The 19,648-nt window shown below is 54.6% G+C and overlaps 1 protein-coding gene across 1 annotated transcript in view; it reads right to left on the minus strand.

Moving 5' to 3' along the window:
• Window positions 1–2,194: 2,194 nt before the first annotated feature.
• The window catches only part of ADCY1 (adenylate cyclase 1), a 116,358-nt gene continuing 98,904 nt past the window's right edge, over window positions 2,195–19,648 (minus strand). Inside the window, exons 15-20 of the mRNA XM_033862808.2 lie at window positions 15,551–15,667; window positions 14,692–14,838; window positions 13,964–14,062; window positions 9,503–9,617; window positions 7,366–7,490; window positions 2,195–2,643 (exon numbers count right to left, since the gene is read on the minus strand). Coding sequence (XP_033718699.1) covers window positions 2,305–2,643; window positions 7,366–7,490; window positions 9,503–9,617; window positions 13,964–14,062; window positions 14,692–14,838; window positions 15,551–15,667 — 942 coding nt within the window. The 3' untranslated portion in view covers window positions 2,195–2,304. The remainder of the gene's footprint in view (window positions 2,644–7,365; window positions 7,491–9,502; window positions 9,618–13,963; window positions 14,063–14,691; window positions 14,839–15,550; window positions 15,668–19,648) is intronic.

Genomic DNA, 19,648 nt, shown 5'->3' on the forward strand with positions numbered 1-19,648 from the left:
AGGAGGCTCTGCTCATCGAAGGGGAGACCTCGCCGTTGCAGAACAGCCGAGGCCCCGATGGCTTCCCGCGGCTGCGGTGACAGCTGGCCACGCGTTCCGTGGCTTTGCCAACACTCCTGTGGGGGGGGGGGGTGGTCCCGTGGCTCTGTGGACCTGAGGTCCCAGCACAGCGAGTCTGGGCTCTCATCCCGGGGCTCAGGGTCCACCTCGCTCAGGGTGATGTGAATTCAAGGCCTGTAGCTGTGGGATCGACAACCCGCTTCCTCACCGGCTGATGGCTGGGGCGTCCTCACCTTCGACCGGCTGCGGGCCCCGCATCTTTAAACAGCGACCTCGTGCTTCGAATCTTCCTGACTGCCCCGGCCTCCGTGTCCACTTCTAAGGGGCCACGTGGTCGCATTGGTCACACTGAGTTAACTCAGATGGCCCAGGATCCTCTCCTCAGCTGCTGCCCCAAGCCCTGAATTCCCTCTGCAAAGCCCCCTTTGCCATGTGACAGAGCATATTCGCAGGGTCAGGATCCCCTGCGCTGTCCACCCCCCTCCCGCCCTGCCCTGGGCTGGAAGCTCGGCCATGGGGAGCAGGTGGGCAGCAGGGCCCTGGCCAGGGTCTCAGCCCCGCAGCTGGACGCAGGTGTGCACACCTGCACAGGCCGTGTGCTCAGAGGGCTCTGGAGATGACTCAGCTTGTGCTCTGTCTGTAAGGGGAGGGGGGAGGAAATTCAGCTCTCACCCAGGGCACATCTGAGGAAAGACTGTCCACCTGCCCGCCTCTGTCACTGGCCCGTCCACATGGGCTAAGTGGCCGGCCCTGTCAGCTACACCCTCACAGCCACGAGTCATACACCCACAACGGAGGCAGCCCGGGGGACGCCACTAGCCACCCCCATGGGGCTCAGTCCAGAGTGAGCCCCTGTCCCAATTCTGAAAAGTCGGGACCCCCAGGGAGAGCGGTGTGGAATGGGACCCTCAGGCCTGCTGACTCTGCCGAGCAGGGCTCCCCTGCAACCCACAGAACCCTCCGGGCTGCTGTCGGAGCTTGGGTCTCTGCATGGCCATCCCCCTACTGACTTGCCTGCCCAGAAGGTTCCCTCCAGTTTCAAGCTGCCCTCCTCCCTGCAGTCGAGAGCTGAGGTCTCCACGTCCAGCTATTTCTGGCCAGTCTCTTCCCACTGGCCCTCCCAGATCCCTGCCCACGCCCAGGAGCCCATCCCAGCATGGCCGCATTCTTCATCTCCATGGCAACCGCAGAGATGCCTAGGTAGGAGATTCCCAGACTTGCACAGAATTACTTGCAGTCACTTTCCCTGCAAACCGGAGCAGGGACATCTGTACCGACAGCCATAAACTAACTCCAAATCTCCACGTCCAAGGGACTGGTTCTGCCAGAGAAACGCCTTCCATCCAGGAAGCGTTCTCATGGTTGCGAGGTCCACTTGTTTTCAAAATCAACAAAGCCTTGCACTGTTGTTCAGCGTACGGGAACCCAAGATGCCGTGGCGGAAGAGGTAAGAAATGACACCGACCACCTTCTCTCCTTTGAACAAACACAGTGACGTGGGCAGAAAAGGGAACGTCCAGGTTTTACAGGAGCCGATATGCTCAGCAGGGCAGGTGGAGAGCGCACAGGTGGAACAGGAACTATGCTGGTCACAGAGATGTGGCTGCAGGGTCCCCCAAGAATTCCAGAAGACCTGCCTCTGGCTCTTAACAAAAACCCAACCTCGACGAAAGCCAGCGGCCACCACCATCCATGCAGTGGGACAGGGGCTTCTCAGTTCTTCCCAAACCGTCCACCGAAGGCCTGCCCAGCTCTGGCTCTGGCCAAAAGAGTCCTGACTCTTACTCTGGGCTCTGCAGGCCACCGCCCAGGGCGGGAGCTGCCCTCACGGGACCCACACAGCTGGGCTGATGCCAATCCGTCTCCGGGCACACACGAGCTGGGCAGCCCAGTCACTCTGCCAGCCAGACCTCCAAGGCTCTCGCTGTAGCCTGTGGCCCTGGTGGACGTCCTGACGGTCCCGACGTCCAAAGCTCACCCAGCCAACCTCCCTCGGCCACCGAGAAGAGGACGGAGCAAACAAAGACCCTGCTAAAGCCTCGGCGTCTGCGCAGTCTGGGTTCTCCCCTCACCCGAGTCACTGCCCAGCTGCTTCTGGTCATGCCTGGACAGTCCCCCTTCCCCAGCCCGGCCACTGGTTCCCGGCCCTGCTCTGCTGGCCGGGCTGGTCCCTGCGGGAGCCCCGAGGCCACCAACGCCCCGAGCATTTGTGCGCTGTGCCCCCAGCAGCCCGCCTGGGCTCCGCTAAGCCTCCTTCCCAGCTGCTCCGGGGGGCAGGTGGTGGCCTGGGGGGCAGGGGGCAAGCCCCGAGCCCTGCAGAGCCCCCGGCCCGGCTCTGACTGGGAGGCCGGCCGCAGGGGGCACCGGGGGGTGGCCCGTGGCCAGTCTGGTCTGGAGGCCGGCTCTCCCGTAAGGACACATTTTCCGCTCTGAGTTCACGGACCTGTTTTGGGAGCCGTTTCCGTCGGTCCTGCCTTCCAGGAAGTATGTCAGCATCTCGCCCTTGCCCTTGACGCTGACTTTGCCTCGGCACACGAAGCGGTAGCAGCCCCGCCGCAGCAGCCTGTGCACTTCCTCCGTGACCTACAGCGGAGAAAGGCGGGCGTCACTCTTGGTCAACGGGGAGCCCACGAGAGGGTCCCTCCCCGACCTGCACTGATCACCCGATCGCCCGGCCTCTGGCTTCCCCAGGTCGGCCGGCAAGTCGGGTCCTGTGCCCCTCCTATGGTCACTCGGCGAGAAGGACGTGATCCTGCAGAGAAAGCAGGGGACTCAGAGGGGCCTCAACGGGGCCCTAGACAAGCAGGAGAGGACAGCGTTCGCCATGGGGGGTGCCCAGAGTGGGTGGGCGGGCTGGACAGGGCCCACACGGACCCGGTCCTAGGGGCTGCGGTGTGAGCTCCGTGATCACCCCAAGCCCTAACCAGATGCCTGGACACAGGGCTCCGGCTGTGCCGCCAGGGCCCTCGGGACGCGGTAACCCCACACGTCTTCGAGGGTCTGGGACTGGCAGGTAGCAGCTCAGCTGGAAGGGGACAGCACCGTCTCCCATCCCCGTGGCTGGCACGGAAACCTCAGGGCCCCGGTGGGCTCACACCAACCTGCCAGGGACCCCTGGGGCCTCTGTGGGCCACCAGCACGAGAGGGCAGAGGGCACGTTCTCCCAGGGACAACAGGGGTGTGACTTAACTTTCCTGATGCTCAGGTCCCGGGCAAGGGTTTAGCCAAAAGAATTCCTGCCTCACAGAGTTATGAAAAAGGTAAAGGGCAAGAAAGCACTTTCTAATAAGGTTCTGTAAACAGAAGAGGACATGATCATTTGGGTTCTCCTCACTTGACACTGAAGGCGGAGACCACCTCTCTCCCCGTCACCCCGACTCCCAGCTGCTGCTCTGAAAATCCCCCCTCCCCCACCCCATGTAGTCACCCACCTCTGGCGTCTTTATTTAAAACGACTCAGCCCACCCTGAGGCCAGGGTCTCGCATCCCCAGGGTGTCAGTCCCCAGCAGAGCTGGGCAGAGGGGCTGCTCTCTTCCCCGCCGGCTTCGCTGGAACCCTGAACCCACCCCCTCCCCCCAACGCGGCTCTCACCCTCGCTAACCGTCGGCCTGCTTCGCGTGCGACGGTAAAGGTCTGTCTCAGCACAACTTACCAAGGCTCCTGGTGTTCATAAGTGCTCACTGAATGAAAGAATAAAGGGACCAATGGAAGGAAGGGAGGGAGGGAGGTAACCAAGGCCCGCCAGAAACCTGCCCGCAGTTCAGGAAACAAAAATGACCACGGAACATCACAACCTGCACAGCTCCCGGGACAGTGAAATCTGCCGATGGATCTGCAAGTGCTGGGAGGGGGTCCCTCAGCTCCCCTCATGGCACAAACAAGCAAAACTGGCTGATCCAGTGTAGACAGAGGGCATGGAACAGAGTATGCTCAACCCACAACAAGTGGCCAAGGATGTATCGTTCCCCTTAATTAATTAACTCCGCCAGTTTCTGTGGATTTTCATCAGCAAGGCACTGGCTGGTGCTCGCGCGGGGGGCAGGGGGCTGCTTGGTGTTCTGGAGAAAGTTCCGCGGCCCCTCACCAGGGCTGCCGCCGCCCACCCACCGGGATGGAGAACGGCAGGTGGGTGCCTGAGGCCTTGACCCTCACCAGGTCGGCTGCATCTCTCGGCCTTGGGAGCAGGTCAGGTGGTCCCTCCCAGACCTTGTAAAGGAGAAGCATGTCGTCCACTTACAAGAAGAGTCCCTTGGTCAACTTGATGATGACTATGACATTCACAAAGACTTGGACGGTCAAGAAAAAGTGGGGAGTGCTGAAACTCCCCAGAGTGCTGCCAAAGACCTCGATCCAAGGCCACACAAGGGCCAGAGCCACACGGCCTCACTCAGGTCCCCAGCAGGGCTCAGCGCACCCCAGAGTCCTTCATGGAATTGAGCCACAGGCTGGCCGGTGACACAGGGGAGATGCCACTGTCACAAAGGTCACCACTCAGATGTGGCCTCTGAGACGCAAGGTGATCTCAGAGGCCTGCTATTGCGATCAAAGGCTCCATCGTGCTCTTTCCTTTCACGATTGAACCAACCCACAATTCATCTGTTCATCTGGCCTTCCTAGAACCCTGACGTCCAGCTTAAGGCCCAAAATACACATTAACAAAAATCTCTGAGTCTTATCCTTACGTGAGCTCTTTCCTCTCACTGTATTCTCTTGTCTTATGAAGAATGAGAGGTAACAAAATATTCAGATCATCGCACAAGGTAATGCTGGAGGTGAAGATGACCCACCAGCACGTGCAGTAAAGCCGAGGTCTGAAGGCAGGTGGGCTCGGGCCTGGGCGTCCTTCCGGGCCGCTTGGGAGCTCGGGCTGCACGCCGCCCCTGTGCATCTCTCAGCCTTGACATTCTAGCCAGGAAGTCCCAGGCTGCGAATCGGGGTTGTGTATGACGTCACCGTGGGGGGCCCAGAAAGGGTCCAGGTCAGGGGCTCAGAGACACAAGGTCCCCAAGAGGCCGAGAGGGAGTCCCCTGTGAAGTCTGATTCTCAACCACCTGCATGAGAATCCCTGTGTCTCTGAAGAGGTGGGCTGGGAACTCTCTCTAGAGCTCCCTGCGAGGCCCGGCCAGCAGTGGGGGGGACCTCGCTCTGCCTGAGAGAGGGTGCTGGGCTCCCACGGAGACACTTCCCGGGAAGCACCTGCTTGGTCCTCAAGTTGATGGCCAAGGTGGAACCTGGGTATCGTCACGGTCAACCTTCTCTTGGCCGCCGTACTCCTTGGAAAACGGGGCCCTGGGATGCCCCGGGGACTTTAGTCTGCTCAGAACCCCCTTGTCTGCCTCTCCTGGGACAGCAGGCGTGAGGAGGGGTCCCCTTTTCAGGAATTTTGACACAGAAGAAAGAAGGCTCCCAGCTGAGGACTAAGGAACGAGCATTTGGGCAGGTGATATCTGATTAGATATTATCCTCAGGAAAAAGTTAAGACACCTCTTTGCAAACCTTCATCATTAATATGTGAGTCTCTTGTTCACTTCTTCAAAAGAACCAAAGGTTTAACCTGGGCTGGCAAAGGGAAGGGATCTCTCCTGGGCTGTGACCAAGAACACCTACGAGAACCATACAACAGTGGAGCATAAGTGTTTCTCCCTTTAAACTGGGATGACGAGCACGATGGGCTGGAGGAAAAGAGCCTTCGGCCAAGGGGGTGGCCAAGCGGCCAGGCCAGGTCACGTGGGCCGCCAGATGGAGGGACTGCAGGTCTTACCCAGGTTGACAAATGTCACCAGAGCCCTGCTTTTGTCCTGCCCTGTCCCAAGTGCATGGGGTGCTGCCACCCGAGCCTAAGGGCGGGAGGGGAGGGGCCTGGTCTGCTAAGACCTCCTGCGATGCGGACCTCCAGGAGGTCCGGGCCGAGGGACTTTGCCCTGCGGGAGTCCAGACACAGATATCGCCGGGCAGCCCAGCAGCCGGCAGAGGCTGGATGGCGTGCCGGAGTCCCTGCCATGGCAAACAGCCCTCACAGGAGGCCGGAGGGAGCAGGGACGGTTCTGAGCAGAGGGGTGGCCGACGCAGATCGGATGTTACAAACTTAGAGATGTGATGTTGGCACTGGACAGAAGCCAGGCTGGAGAGTGGAGGGGGCTCCCGCCAGGTGTCCCCTGGGGCATGACCAGCTCCTGGGGAAGGCTGTGAGAAACATAGGTGAAAGATCCTCTTAGAAAAGGAACACGGTGTCCTGGGATGGACGGCAGTACGACACCGTGGACGCGCTTAACGCCCCTGAGCTGTGCACTTAACAACAGCTAAGATGGTCCGCTTTACGATACGTCTATTCCACCACCGCGAGAAAAGTTGAAGGGAAAGAATGCAGAGGTGCAGAGAGGCTGCACGCAGACCCCGCCTGTGTTCCGAGCAGGAGCTGGGGCTGATGGGAAGATTTTGGTGCCTGTCTTTTAAGCTGACGGATCCAAGGGACCCACCGAGGTACCTGTCCGAGGGTCAGCACCCGATGAAGGCAGGCGGGGGCCCCGGGAACTGAACAGGTATGACACGGGAGGGCCCCAGGCGGGCAACCTTCTCATTGGAACCGCATCCTGCAGAGGCCGCACCCCAGTGCCTCTCTCAAAACCTGGGGTGAATGCACGTGTCTCGCAGGGTCTACGGAGGACTGAGACTTTGTGATCAAGTAAAGGACCAGTGCTAACTGGCTGCCAGCTGGTGGCTACCTCAAGGCCAGGCCACAGCAGGAGGGCAGTGGCCCTAGTCACCCAGCGCTGCGTTCTCTGCCCCATCCATCCGGGCCCCCAGAGGCCAACCGAAGCCACACACGGGGGACAGGCTCCTTCCCTCCGTGTGACCCACGCTTGCATGTTTGTTCCAAGGGAAATCCCGAGAGCGGAACCGCACGGCCACATACCACGAAGCGCAGGGGCCACTGTCTCTTACACCTTCAGTGCCAGCCAGTGCCAGAGCACCTGCTTCGCATCCCAAGTGAGCGCCCGCAGGTTCTCAGGTCAGGGGGCCCCACAGCACCTGCCCTTCAAACGGTGAGGCAGCCCCTTCCCTTCTCGGGAGCCATCACTCGCCATCCCCATCTCTGCGCCTGGCCACACAGAGGCCAACCTCCAAGGCTGCAGACACACTGAGCCTCGCGGCTCCGTGTCCCTCCCCAGAAGAGGCAGACCAGGACGGGAGGACGCAGGCTGCGGGGCTGGGCGGCCGCCCCCGCCCGACCCTCACCCCTTCCACCTCAGCCTCCCGCCGGCAGGATGGGCCCCTGTGCCTCGGGGGCTTCCGAGTGAACTGACCTGGATTCTGCCCTGGACGCCGGTGCTGTCCATCCGACTGGCCACGTTGACCGTATTTCCCCAGATGTCGTACTGCGGCCTGCGAGCCCCGATCACTCCAGCCACCACGGGGCCAACATTGATGCCTGGAAACAGTCGCGCGGGGCGTCAGTGGGGAAGCCTCCGAAGGGAGGAGCAGCCCCGTGGGAGGTCACGGATTCCTGGGGTCACGCAGTGCAACGCCCCTCCCCAAAGCAGGGACCCCAGAGCATCGCCGAGAGGCAGCTCCCGGGCTCTGCTTGCACGCCACACCGTCAGGAAGCAGCCCTGATCCGGGAAAAAGTCCCGTTTCCTGGAACGGCGACCCCGTGCCGAGCCTTGCGGATCGGAAGGCTGACCGTTCAGGCTGTGGGCCACAGCGTGTCCCTCCGCCCCCAGCTCCCTCTCCCAGAAAGGACAGTGGCTCGACAGGTCCCCTGGATGAGGGATCCCCTCAGCTCCTCTGGGTGTCGGGCCCAGAACTACATATTTTCAGGGCGCCCTTGTCTTTATGTGGCACAGGGTCCAACTGGCCTGGACAGTGACACAGGCCCAAGGAGCCCCAGTCGCCCCTGCAGCCAGGTCTGGGCTGACACCCAGCACACCCTCTGACTCAGTACTCTGCGTCGATTTTCCTGAGCTTAGCCAAGTGCGTTAATACCGTTTCAGACGCTGGCCTAGTCAACCCCCCAAAGCCGAGGCAGTGGGTGCTACATCTCTGGGAGGAGGTAGGGGTGGAACTGGACGGGCTGAGCTGGGAGCCTCAGGCTAGGTGGATGTGGGAGCCCAGGAAGGAGCCCCAAAGGGGCCACTTCCAGATGGCTGGTGGGACCTGGGGAACCCCTTCTACCACCCCGGATGCCCCAGTCCATGTGGACGAGACTGAGCCAGGATGCAGCCTCCTGTGTGACCGGCCATCCGGGCACAGAGGTGCGACTGGCCTATGGGTCCTCAGTAGGAGAGTAAGAAACAGAATTTCCCTGATGGACCCTTACGTCTATTAATCCAAGCCCGCGGCCCCAGAGGAGAACTGGACCCCGGGGGTGAGGCGCAGAGGGTGCTCTGGCCCTACCTCCAGCACGTCCCTCGGGCCGGGCACCAGGGCTAAGTCAGCACCGTGTTTAAGCACATCAGAACTCTACCCACTCCGGAGGCTACCACCCCTCGTGCTCAAGCCCAGCTCTAAGTGCTGTTCTTTAAGGCCACCAGACATCTGAACTGTAAAACAGCTACAAATATCCTGTTTAACTATATCGTGGACTAGTAGGTAATGGGGGGGGAAGGGGGGAGGGGGGAGGGAGGGAAGGAGGAAGGAAGGAAGGAAAAAAGGAGAAAGAAAGAAAGAGAGAGAGAGAGGGAGGGAGGGAGGGAAAGAAAGAGAGAGAGAGAGAGAGGGAAAGAAGGAAGGAAGGCAGGAAGGAAGGAGGGAGGGAGGGAAGGAAGGAGAGAGAAAGAAAGAAAGAAAGAGAGAGAAAGAAAGAAAGAAAGGAAGGAAGGAAGGAAGGAAGGACAGAAAGGAAGACAGGCAGAGAGAGAGAGAAAGAAAGACATCTCTCGTTTAACTATATCCTCGACTAATACAAATTTTTCTGGTAAACCTGTATTCCCAGAAAAAAGTGAATTTAAGACTGAAAACAGAAACCCTACAAGTCTGATAAGGCTAGAGCGGAGCTTAGACCCCGGGTGGTTCCCCTCTTCACTCGCAGGCAAGGCAGGGAACCCAGGAGGACCAAAGACCCAGCCTGAGCCTGCACCCTGGGCTTCTGCCAGCCTCGGCCCCAATGTTTCGGGCCTGCGGACAGGGGCACCTTCCTCCAGCTAAGTGTGGACTCAGAGGTGTATCTGAGAGTCTCTAAGACAATCAAGATTTCTCCTGCGTTTCCTAAGCTGCACAATGACTCTTCCAGGTCCTCAGTCACTGATAACCAGCTCTGAGGTGGACCCAGCTGTCCCTGCGTCCCGTGCACTCCTCTGGGTGGTACCATCCTCCTTCCTGTGAGACAAGGGAGCCTGGACCAATGACCCCCGCTCCCAGGGGACAGCCCAGGCCACCAGCTCCCGGGGCCCGTGCAGGAAGGGTGAGCTGGCCCGAATGATGGGACAGATCGCAGCCACGTACCAACACGGAGCACGAAGTCGTTGTAAGACTGGTAGTTGATCTCATCCAGGACGTCGAACATCTCGATGGCAAAATCTGCCAGTGTGCTGAGGTGGGAGGAGATGGACTTCTTAGCCTGGACGTGAGCAGACACGGGTTATGTTTGACGGGTGCAAGGGCAGAGGGGCCAGGGACACTCAGCCAGTGACCTGCGGGGGTGGGCGGACCAGGCTGTACCCCTCACAGGCTCAGGGACTTGACCCCCACGTCAACCATGCAGAAGCCCCGCTGGCTGGGCCTGGGGCTGACTGGGTGGCACCCTACAGCTGCCCTAGTGTGTGTTTATCATCCCATTCTACAGGTGAGAGACTGAAACAGAGCAGGAATATTATTGCCCAAGGCTCCCAGCTCCTGAGGGCAGAGACTGAGGCCATCTGAGCCCAGGCAGAGCCCTTCCACAGGAATGGGGGCGGGGGGGAACCCTGTGGTGGGAGACCAGATGTCCCACTGCTCAGACAAGGCTGCCACCAGCCCATTGGAAACAAGCAAAGTAAGGTGAGCAGAGGGGTCTGAGTCAACTGCTCACACAGCAGAGAGCAGTTCCAGCCCTCCTTCCTCACACTGATTCCGTCTCTTTCATCGTGTTGTGTTGACAGATCCTCTCTTTTGTGAGAAAACAACTGTAAATTTTTTTCTTTTTCTAATGATATCAAGGTTACTTGCTCTTCTTGTTTTAGGAATATTTTCATAGTCCTCAAAGTTGGGGAATTAATGCTTTTTTTAAAAAAAAATTAACTGACAATTTTTTAAAGAACAGTTTTAGGTTTACAGGTAAATTGAGCAGGTAAGTGTAGAGAGTTCCCATATACTACCCCCGTACCACCCCTCACACATACAGAGTTTCCCCTATTATTAACATCTTGCTTTAGGCTATGGTAGATTTGTTACCATTGAACGAACCTACGTTGATTCATTATTATTAACTAAAGTCCACAGTTTCCGTTAGGGTTCACTCTGTGTGCTCTATGGGTTTTAAAAAATGCAGAATTTCATGTATCTATAATTGTAGTAGAATACAGAATAGTTTCACCGTCCTCTAAATCCCCCACCTATTCCCTCAAACCCTGGAAACTATTATTTACTGTCTCCATAGTTTTGCCTTTTCTAGAATATCATACAGTTGGAATCACAAAGTATGTAGCTTTTCCAGATTGGCTTCTTTCACTTAATGATATGAATTTAAGGTTCCTCCATGTCTTTTCATGCTTTGACAGCTCATTTCTTTTTAGTGCTAAATAATATTCCATTGTATGGATGTATTACAGTTTATTTATTCATTCACCTATTGAAGGACACCCTGGTTGCTTTCAAGGTTTGCAATTATGAATAAATCTGCTATGAACATCCTTGGGCAGGATTTTGTGTGGACATAAGTTTTCAACTCTTGTGGATAAGTAACAAGGAGAGTGATTGCTGGATCACATGGTAAGAGCATATTTAGTTCTGTAAGAACTCCAACTGTCTTCCAAAGTGGCTGCAGCATTTTGCATTCCCTCCAGAAATGAGCGAGAGTTCCTACGGCTCCACGACGTCACCAGCACGTGGCAGTGTCCGTGTTCTGGATTTTGGCCACTCTACTAGGTGTGAAATTGTATCTCGTTGTTTTAATTGCATTTCCCTGTGACATATGATAGGGAGCATCTTGTCATATGCTTATCTGCCATCTGTATATCTTCTTTGGTAAAGTGTCTGTTCCCATCTTTGGACGGAGCACTTTTTGATTGGGCTATTTGTCTTCTTAATTTTAAGAGTTCTTTGTACATTTTGGGTACAAAGCCTTTATCAGATAGGTGGTTTGCAAAGATTTTCCCCAAGTATATGGATTGTCTTTTCATTATAGTATTTTCCACCAGTAGAATTTTAAAATTTTAATTAAGTCCCATCTAACAGTGTTTTCTTTCACGGATCATGCTTTTGGTACTGTAAGTAAACACTCATCACCAAACCCAAGGCTACCTAGATTTTCTCCTATGTTATCTTCCAGATGTTTTATAGTGCTGCATGTCACATTTAGGCCTATGATACATCTTGAGTTAATTTTTGTGAACAGTGTAAGGTCTGTGTTTAGATTCATTTAAAAAATATAATTTAGATAGATAGATATTCAATTTTTCTAGCAACATTTGTTGAAGACTATCTTTGCTCCATTTGTCAAAGATCAGTTGACGATATTTATGTAGATCTATTTCTGGGCTCTCTATTCTGTTCCGCTGGTTTATTTGACTACCTCCCTTTTGCCAAAACCATACTGTATTGATTACTGCAGCTCTATGGCAAGCCTTGATGTCTGGTGGTGTCAGTCCTCGAACTTTGTCCTGCTTCTGCTATGTTGTGTTGACTACCCTCAGTCTTTTGTCTCTCCATGTAAACTTAGGATCAGTTGGTCGATGTCACATAATAACTTGCTGCACTTTTCATCAGGACTGCATTAAACCTACAGATCAAGTGGGAGTCTGACATCTTAATGATACTGAGTTTTCCTATGCAGAAATACGGAGTATCTCTTGACTTATTTAGATCTTTGATCTAAATAAGCACTGGGCCCAGTGCTTTCTGTTTTGGAAGGTTATTAATGACTGGTTCAATTTTTAATATAGATATGGACCTACCCAGATTATCTATTTTTCTTATGTGAGTTTTAGCAGATTGCATCTTTCAGAGAATCGGTCCATTTCACCTAAGTTACCAAATTTGTGGACACATAGTTATACTTTTATACCAGTTGGAAATAGTAACTTTTAAAATGTTTGATTTATAATTGTCTGTAGTTAAGATACAGAGATAAAATAGAAATTTCTATGTTGATTTTGTATCCAGCAAGTTTGGTAAAGTCACTTAAAAATTCTATCAGCTTATATGTAAACATTTTAGCACTGTATATTCTAAACATGCGAGCAATTTGAGAATGATGGTTTTGTTCCCACTTTTGCAATTCATAACTCTTCTGTTTACTTTTCTTCCCTTATTGGACTGGCCAGGACCTCCAGTGTAGCACCATAGGGTTGTCCACAATATACTTTAACATCTTTTTTTTTTTTTTTTTTTTTTTGCGGTACGCGGGCCTCTCACTGCTGTGGCCTCTCCCGTTGCGGAGCACAGGCTCCGGACGCGCAGGCTCAGCGGCCATGGCTCACGGGCCCAGCCGCTCCGCGGCATGTGGGATCTTCCCGGACCAGGGCACGAACCCGCATCCCCTGCATTGGCAGGCAGACCCTCAACCACTGTGCCACCAGGGAAGCCCGAGATTTCTTTTTTTTTTTAATTTCTCCTTTGTATCACTTAGAAGTGTACTGCTTCATCTCCAAATATTTTGGAATTTTCCAATTATCTCCTAGCAACAGATTTCTACTTGAATTCCACTCTAGTCTAAGAATATAGTTTGCATTATTTCAATTATTTTAAATTTATTAAGCTGTGTTTTATGGCCCAGAATGTGGCCTATCTTGGTAAATGTCCCATGTGAGGTTCAAAAGAAGTACATTCTGCTGTCCTTGGATGAAGTAGTCTATAGATGTTAAGTACATCCAGGTGATTGACGATGCTGTTCAGTTCAGCTCTCTTTACAGATTTCCAGCCAACTGGATCTGCAGATTACTGATAGCAGGGTAATGAAGTCTCCAACAGAAATAGTGGATTCATCTACTTCTCCTTGCAGTTCTATCAGTTTTCGCCCCCTGTTGTTAAGTGCATAAATACCAAAGATTGTTACGTATTCTTGGAGAATTAACTCCTTTATAATGTACCTCTTCATCCCTGATAATTTCCCTTGATCTGTAATTTGCTTTGTCTGAAATTAAGATAGCTACTTGAGCTTTTAACCGTGCTAGCATGGTATCTCTTTCTACATCCTTTTATTTTTTAATGTATCTGTGACTTTATATTTAAAGTGTGTTTCTTGCAGAAAACCTAGCTGGGTCTTGTTTTTTAGCCACTCTGTTAGTTTCTGCTTTTTAATTGGTGTATTTAGGCCATTCACATTTACGGTGATTATTGATGTAGTTAGATTAGCATCTACCATATGTATAACTGCTTTCTATCCATGACACTTTTTTTTTTACATCTTCCTCTCTTTTTCTGCCTTTTTTATAGGGGCAACCTGAGGACTTTATTCACAATCCTGAACTGGGAAAGGGGAACACTCAGTGGTGCCAGGCTGCCAGGATGGGCCAGGGTGGCAGGAAGGGGGCAGGGCTGGAGGTAGTTCTTGTGCCCGGCCTTCCGTGTTGACCTTCCCCAGAAGGTCAACACGGAACTGGCCACTGACAAGACAGCCTGCAGGCTGCTGCCCTAATCCAGTGCAGAGGGCAAACTGAGGCCCACAGTGGGGGGCCTGCCCATGGTCCCTGGGCAGCTGGGGGCAGAGCCGGGGGCAGAGCTGGGGCCCAGCCCCTGAGCAGGGCCCACCTGTCGACCTGTGCTCACCTTGGTCCCGGCCGCGGGCGCCAGCCCCACGGCAGCCATGTAGGTGCTTCCGATGGTCTTGATCTTCTCCAGGTCCTTGTAAAAGTCTCTGTCCATGAGCTTTGTTTGAAACACAAAACTGTTAAACGTTACATAACATCTTATAAAAGTCACGGCGGCGCACGGCCGCCAGGAGCAACCGCAGACAGGTACGTTCTGGAAAGCAGTGTGTCTTCCTCATGTAGGCATGAGACAAGTTCTGGGGCTGAACTTGGGCCTCAGGGGCTCCAGCAAAGGTGCTTAAAAGAGGTGCCAAGGAGGAGCCATACGGAATGCACCCCCGTCCTCCCCGTCCTCCAGCAGCTGAGCTCACAACCACCCAGCGGGCAGACGGGCCCCAGGGAGGGAAGCAGAACTGGCGCAGACTGGAAGCCTGGCTCTGGAGGGTGCAGAGGTGCCTGCCCACCCCCCCCAACCTGCAGGTGAAGCCGCCCACCTGAGCTCGACATTCACAAGGCAGGGCACAGACGCCAGCACCCGCCCTCCCCATATCCTAAGGCCAATTTCCTTCCTCAACTGTCACGGTTGGTTGGGATTCCCAAGGAGACAAAAGGCACGTGCTCCCCCTGGCCCCCTGCCATCCACAGAGCAACGTGCTACATCGGTGGACACAATTCAGGACTCGGTTGGAGGAGGGGCACCAGGCCGGCCCAGGCCCCAGGGGGTCAGGACTGTGGGGCGGCCCTTACCTCGTCAAAGTCGGCGATGATCTCGTTGAGGAGGCGCAGACACTCCACGCCCATGTTGTTGCCATCCAGCTCGATGTAGAAGTCGTTGAAGTTGGGGATGGAGGCGAACATGACCCCCACCTGCGAGTACGACTGGTAGTACAGGTCCTGGGGGTCAAAGGTTGGGTCAGGCACTGAAGAGGCAGGCAGAGCAGCATTGAGGGCTGGCGCTGGGAGCAGGGCCTGCGGACCAGTCCTGAGGCGTGGCTGCCAGGACGCGCCGGCACCCCGTGCCACACGAGGAGGGGGCTCGGAGGATCTAGGCCCACACGAGGTAAGTCAGCTCACAGGTGGGTGCAGAGCCCTCAGCCCAGCGGGATGAAAACATGAGCCCTGGAGCTATTTCAGGCCAAACCTAGTGAAGCGAAGCCTGGGGGTTTGTGCCTCTAGGACCTAAAAGCCCAGCCGGAGCCTCTTTATTGCTGAGTCGGCTTTCGTAAGCCCTGCCCTATGCTGACTGGGTGGTCCCAGAGCTTTACTGCAGTAGGTCGCGGCCACTAGGACGTTCTGAGCAACCCAGACAGCTCTGAGCACAGAGAAGGGAGTGAACCGCCGGCCCTACGGGTGGGTGCGGCAGTTTCTAGGGGGCCACCCAGGACGTGCAGGCCTTGAAACGGCGCTTCCCAACCTCGTGTGCAGTTTACTGAAGCCCACTCGCCTTCCCTGTGGGGACAGTGGATGCTGTGCTCTCTCCCAGGATCAAAGGAGAGGGCACGCTAGCTCTGGGCACCTGTCACCCCCATGGCCCAGGGGCCTCAGATGGTCTAGTTCCCACCCTGCCCTTGGGGTGGCCGAGGGGCCTCTCCACCTCGGTGCTCACCATGTTGCGGGGGTTGGACATGAGGAAGTGCTGGGCGACGTGGGCCGGCAGGAGGTTGAAGAGAATCCTCTTGTTGTCCAGCTTCACCCTCTCCATGTCGTCCCTCTCCTCCTCTGCCTGGGGAGTGGTCCTCCGTTAGCCACTGGCCCGCCCACTCACGCTTCCCTGCTCGCTCGACTACCCGCCATGCAACAAGATTCTGGCCTGGACCAGACTCTGGACGCTCTTCCCCAATGTGCCCTGATGTCGGGGCATCCACGCTCATCTCTGCATCGTCCAGTTTGAGCAAGAGCCCTGCTTAGTCAGTTTAACACGACGCCCCACCCTTGACCTCTGATCACCCCGGATATCTGATCGCGTTCCTCATCTCCGAGCCCAGCCAGGTGATGTCACATCACCTTGGCCTGATCTCAGCAGGGATCCTGTTAGGTCAGTTTAGCCGGAAGCCCCCTCACGTGGATGCCTCCTTTGGGAGTTTCCCATCCACCGCCCCCCACCCTGCCCCTTGGCTACAAAGCCCCACTTGCCCGCCCTCTATTTTGGGTTGAGCCCGCTCTCTCTTCCGCTGCAGTGGTTGGTCCCTACGCCTGACCCAACACTCCCGAAAAATGTCTGCCTTACCCTCTTTAATGAGAGCTCTGAATTATTACACCTGTAACGCATGCTTCTTTCTGCTATCCAAGCTAAATGCCAAGTATGCCAACAGTTTCCACCAGGCTCATCTCCACGCCCTCTCCAGGTAGTGACTAGATCAACATTAGGGGCTCAGAGGATCCACGCAATTCTGGACTAGTCACCACCCGGCTCAGCTAGAGCTTCCAAAGGACAGACAATAAGGGGCCTGGCCCCAGTTTCCAGGGTCTACCCCCAGCCATCTTCTGGGGACCAGAGGCCTGAAGCAGCCCTCTGTGGGGCACGTGCCCACTCCCAGGACACACCAGGCCTCCAGCAGCCTCTGACGTGCCTCCAGAGCATTGCTGGCCTCACTGGGAATGCCCGCAGCCAGCAGTGGACCCTCCCTAAGCTCCTGCGTCCTCTAGAATCTCCTGGCTTTCAGCAGGACTCACAAGTCTCTGGGCGCTGAGACAAGCAGAAAGCTACAGGGGCCGGGGGGGCAGACCCAGCGGAGCAGAGGGTAGAAGCCGGCGGGTCCAACTGGGGGACGCGGCCAAGCAGATGGCAGGTGCGGTACGGGTCCCAGCTGGCTGGCCTCTTAGCTCCAGGGCCCTGAGAGACTAATGCAACCAGCGGTGATGGCCCCACTCACTGGGCACCATGAGGGCTCAAGAGGCGATGCTGGCAAAGTGCTGAGGGCAGCCTCAGGTCAGGTGCCAGCCCTCAGAAATGGAGGCCACCGGATCACTGTGGGTCACTGTCCCCCGCTTCCACATCTGGCACCTGGCCGTAGCCAGGGAAGGAGCTCAGCTGGGGGGACATTACATCAGCATTACAGGGGCAACAAGCTCTTGAATGCAGTGACAATGTCACAGGCATGCCGTGTGGATGGCCTGCGGCCGCCACCAAAACCCACACCGTGGAGGGCAGCACACCCTGGTTCAAGTGGCCGGGTACAGAGCTCCAACCGCCTCGTCCTAAAATGAAACGCCCATTCATAGAGGCACCATTCCTACCTGGCAAGGGGTTAGGAGGGCGTCTGCTAGCTCGTAAGCCTTGAGGAGTGTCACCTATGTTTGGTGCTGTTATTATCATAACAGTGGAAGGGGTCGGCTACACGCTGCTGGATTTCATGCAGTGATTCTACCAGTGAAAAGCAAGCATGTGAGACCCCCGAAGGTGGATGTGAGGAGGCCTCAGGCCACAGCTGCCAGGAGGAAGGGGGCCCAGCCAGGAGTCCCAGGCCTCCTCTAGGGCGTTTTCTGGGAAAACGAGATGTGTGGTCCACAGGAGCCGTCAGTTAGCAACGGGGCTGATGCACGACAGGCTTCGTCCTGCCCCTTAAAGCGGGTAGACATGCTGCAGGTGAGGACAGAAGAAGGAGCCCAGGAGCCCCAGGACCCGGCTCGGACAAGCATGGACCCTGCAGACAGGGCTGTGGCTGTGGACAGCGGCTGAGATGGGTATCCGCAGACACAGCCGTGTGGGGAAGAAAGGCCTCACAGGGGAAACGGGAACCTCTCCTAAGACACATATAATTAATTTCCTGTTAACACGTGTGCACTGACACACAAAAGAAAGTTTCTTGAAAGATGAGGTAAAGAGAAAGTAAATAATAGTTTTTAACTAACAGGTGTTTAGAAACTTATTAATGGCACAAAAATGTTTGTTTTCTCCAAAATATTAACGTTAACAGTATTTTAATGAATGCAGTGTAACTGAATATGTTTCAACTTTTTAAAAAATTTTGATCGATCACTTTGTGTGTTGAAAAGCTTTCGTTCTAATTTCGGTTTCTTTCAATTTATTTACAGCTAACTCAGATTTATGGGCTATCAGATTAACTCTCTTTCTAAATAATCAACTACTTTTTAATCCGTCCACGGATGTGAACGTTTCTGTTGAAATCTGACTGATAAATGTCTATCTTCTTACAAACTAAGCAGAAGAAGTTGGATCGTTATATTTTTCACAAATAAGATGAAAATCCACCGAAGTTGTCTTTTTGTAAGACTTTCCAACCAGCCAGGAAGTATTGGTAAGAAAGAGCTGTGGGTAATATACATTATTCCTGTAAACAAAGTCACACGACAGAGACACATCCAACATCCATTTTCAAAATGTTTTCTCGGGCTTCCCTGGTGGCGCAGTGGTTGAGAGTCCGCCTGCCGACGCAGGGGACACGGGTTCGTGCCCCGGTCCGGGAAGATCCCACATGCCGCGGAGCGGCTGGGCCCGTGAGCCGTGGCCGCTAAGCCTGCACGTTCGGAGCCTGTGCTCCGCAACGGGAGAGGCCACAGCAGTGAGAGGCCCACGTACTGCCAAAAAAAAAAAAAAAAGTTTTTTCTACAGCATAGTTTCCTTAGTTATCAAAAGGGAAGAGGAGGGGGGATAAATTAGGAGTTTGGGATTTACATATACACAGTACTATGTATAAAATAGACAACCAACCTGAAACTAATACAACATGGTAAATCAACTATACTTCAACAAAAAAATTAAATTAAAAAAGCACGTTCCTTCTCACGTGACTCTATAGGACAGATTATGGGAGCTTACCTTCCAGAAATTAATTACCAGGAGACACTTACAGACAGCTTCACGGCATCTCAGAAGGGCACCCAGCCTGGGATCACTATCTTTTGGTAAACAGAACAGAGCAAAAACAAAAAATAGCACAACCTGACAACTCCCGGCAGATGACCAGTGAGCCACTGTGCCCTGTGACTCTCGGTGTGACCCCTATGAGGTGCTGTGAAGCTTTCGGTCTAACCAGCGGAACAAGCAGACCCTGACGCAGCAGCTGGAGTTAAGGACAGCTCGCTAAAAATGAGCAATTGAGGGAGGGTGGCACCGGCCTCGCTATGCCTGGGCAGTGATGTCCCTGCCTGTGTCCTAGAAGTGTCATCTGGCCAGGGTGAGATCAACCCAGCCAGCTCATTCTTCAACGAGGAAAGCATGTTTCTTAATTTTCAGATTCACTCACTATAAACAGAACTTCTGATGTTGTTCCGCAGTGTTTCGCAGAGAAACAGAAAGAACAGGGCAGATATAGATATACAGGAAGGGATTGATGAGGAGGAGTTGGCTCTCGTGATTATGGAGGCTGAGAAGTCCCACCATCTGCTGTCTGCAAACTGGAGACCCAGAAGACCTGGTGGTGTGACTCCTGAAGGTCTGAGAACCGGGGTGCTGAGGGCAGAGACGATGTCCCAGATCGTGTAGTCAGGCGAGAGGGGCTCCAATTCTCCCTTCCTCCACCTTTCTGTTCTATTCAGGCCTCCCTCAAGGGATTGGATGAGGCCCACCACATTAGGAGGGGTAATCTGTTCTACTGAACCCAATTCAAATGCTAATCTCATCTAGAGATACCCTTCCAGACGTACGCAGAAAAACCTTTGGCCAAATAACTAGGCACCTCGTGATCCAGCCAAGTTCACACATAAGCTAACATCATGATGTCTTCTTCCCAAACCCCACTGT

The sequence above is a fragment of the Tursiops truncatus genome, chromosome 9, assembly GCF_011762595.2.
Source record: "Tursiops truncatus isolate mTurTru1 chromosome 9, mTurTru1.mat.Y, whole genome shotgun sequence".
In the NCBI taxonomy this organism is placed as follows: Eukaryota; Metazoa; Chordata; class Mammalia; order Artiodactyla; family Delphinidae; genus Tursiops; species Tursiops truncatus.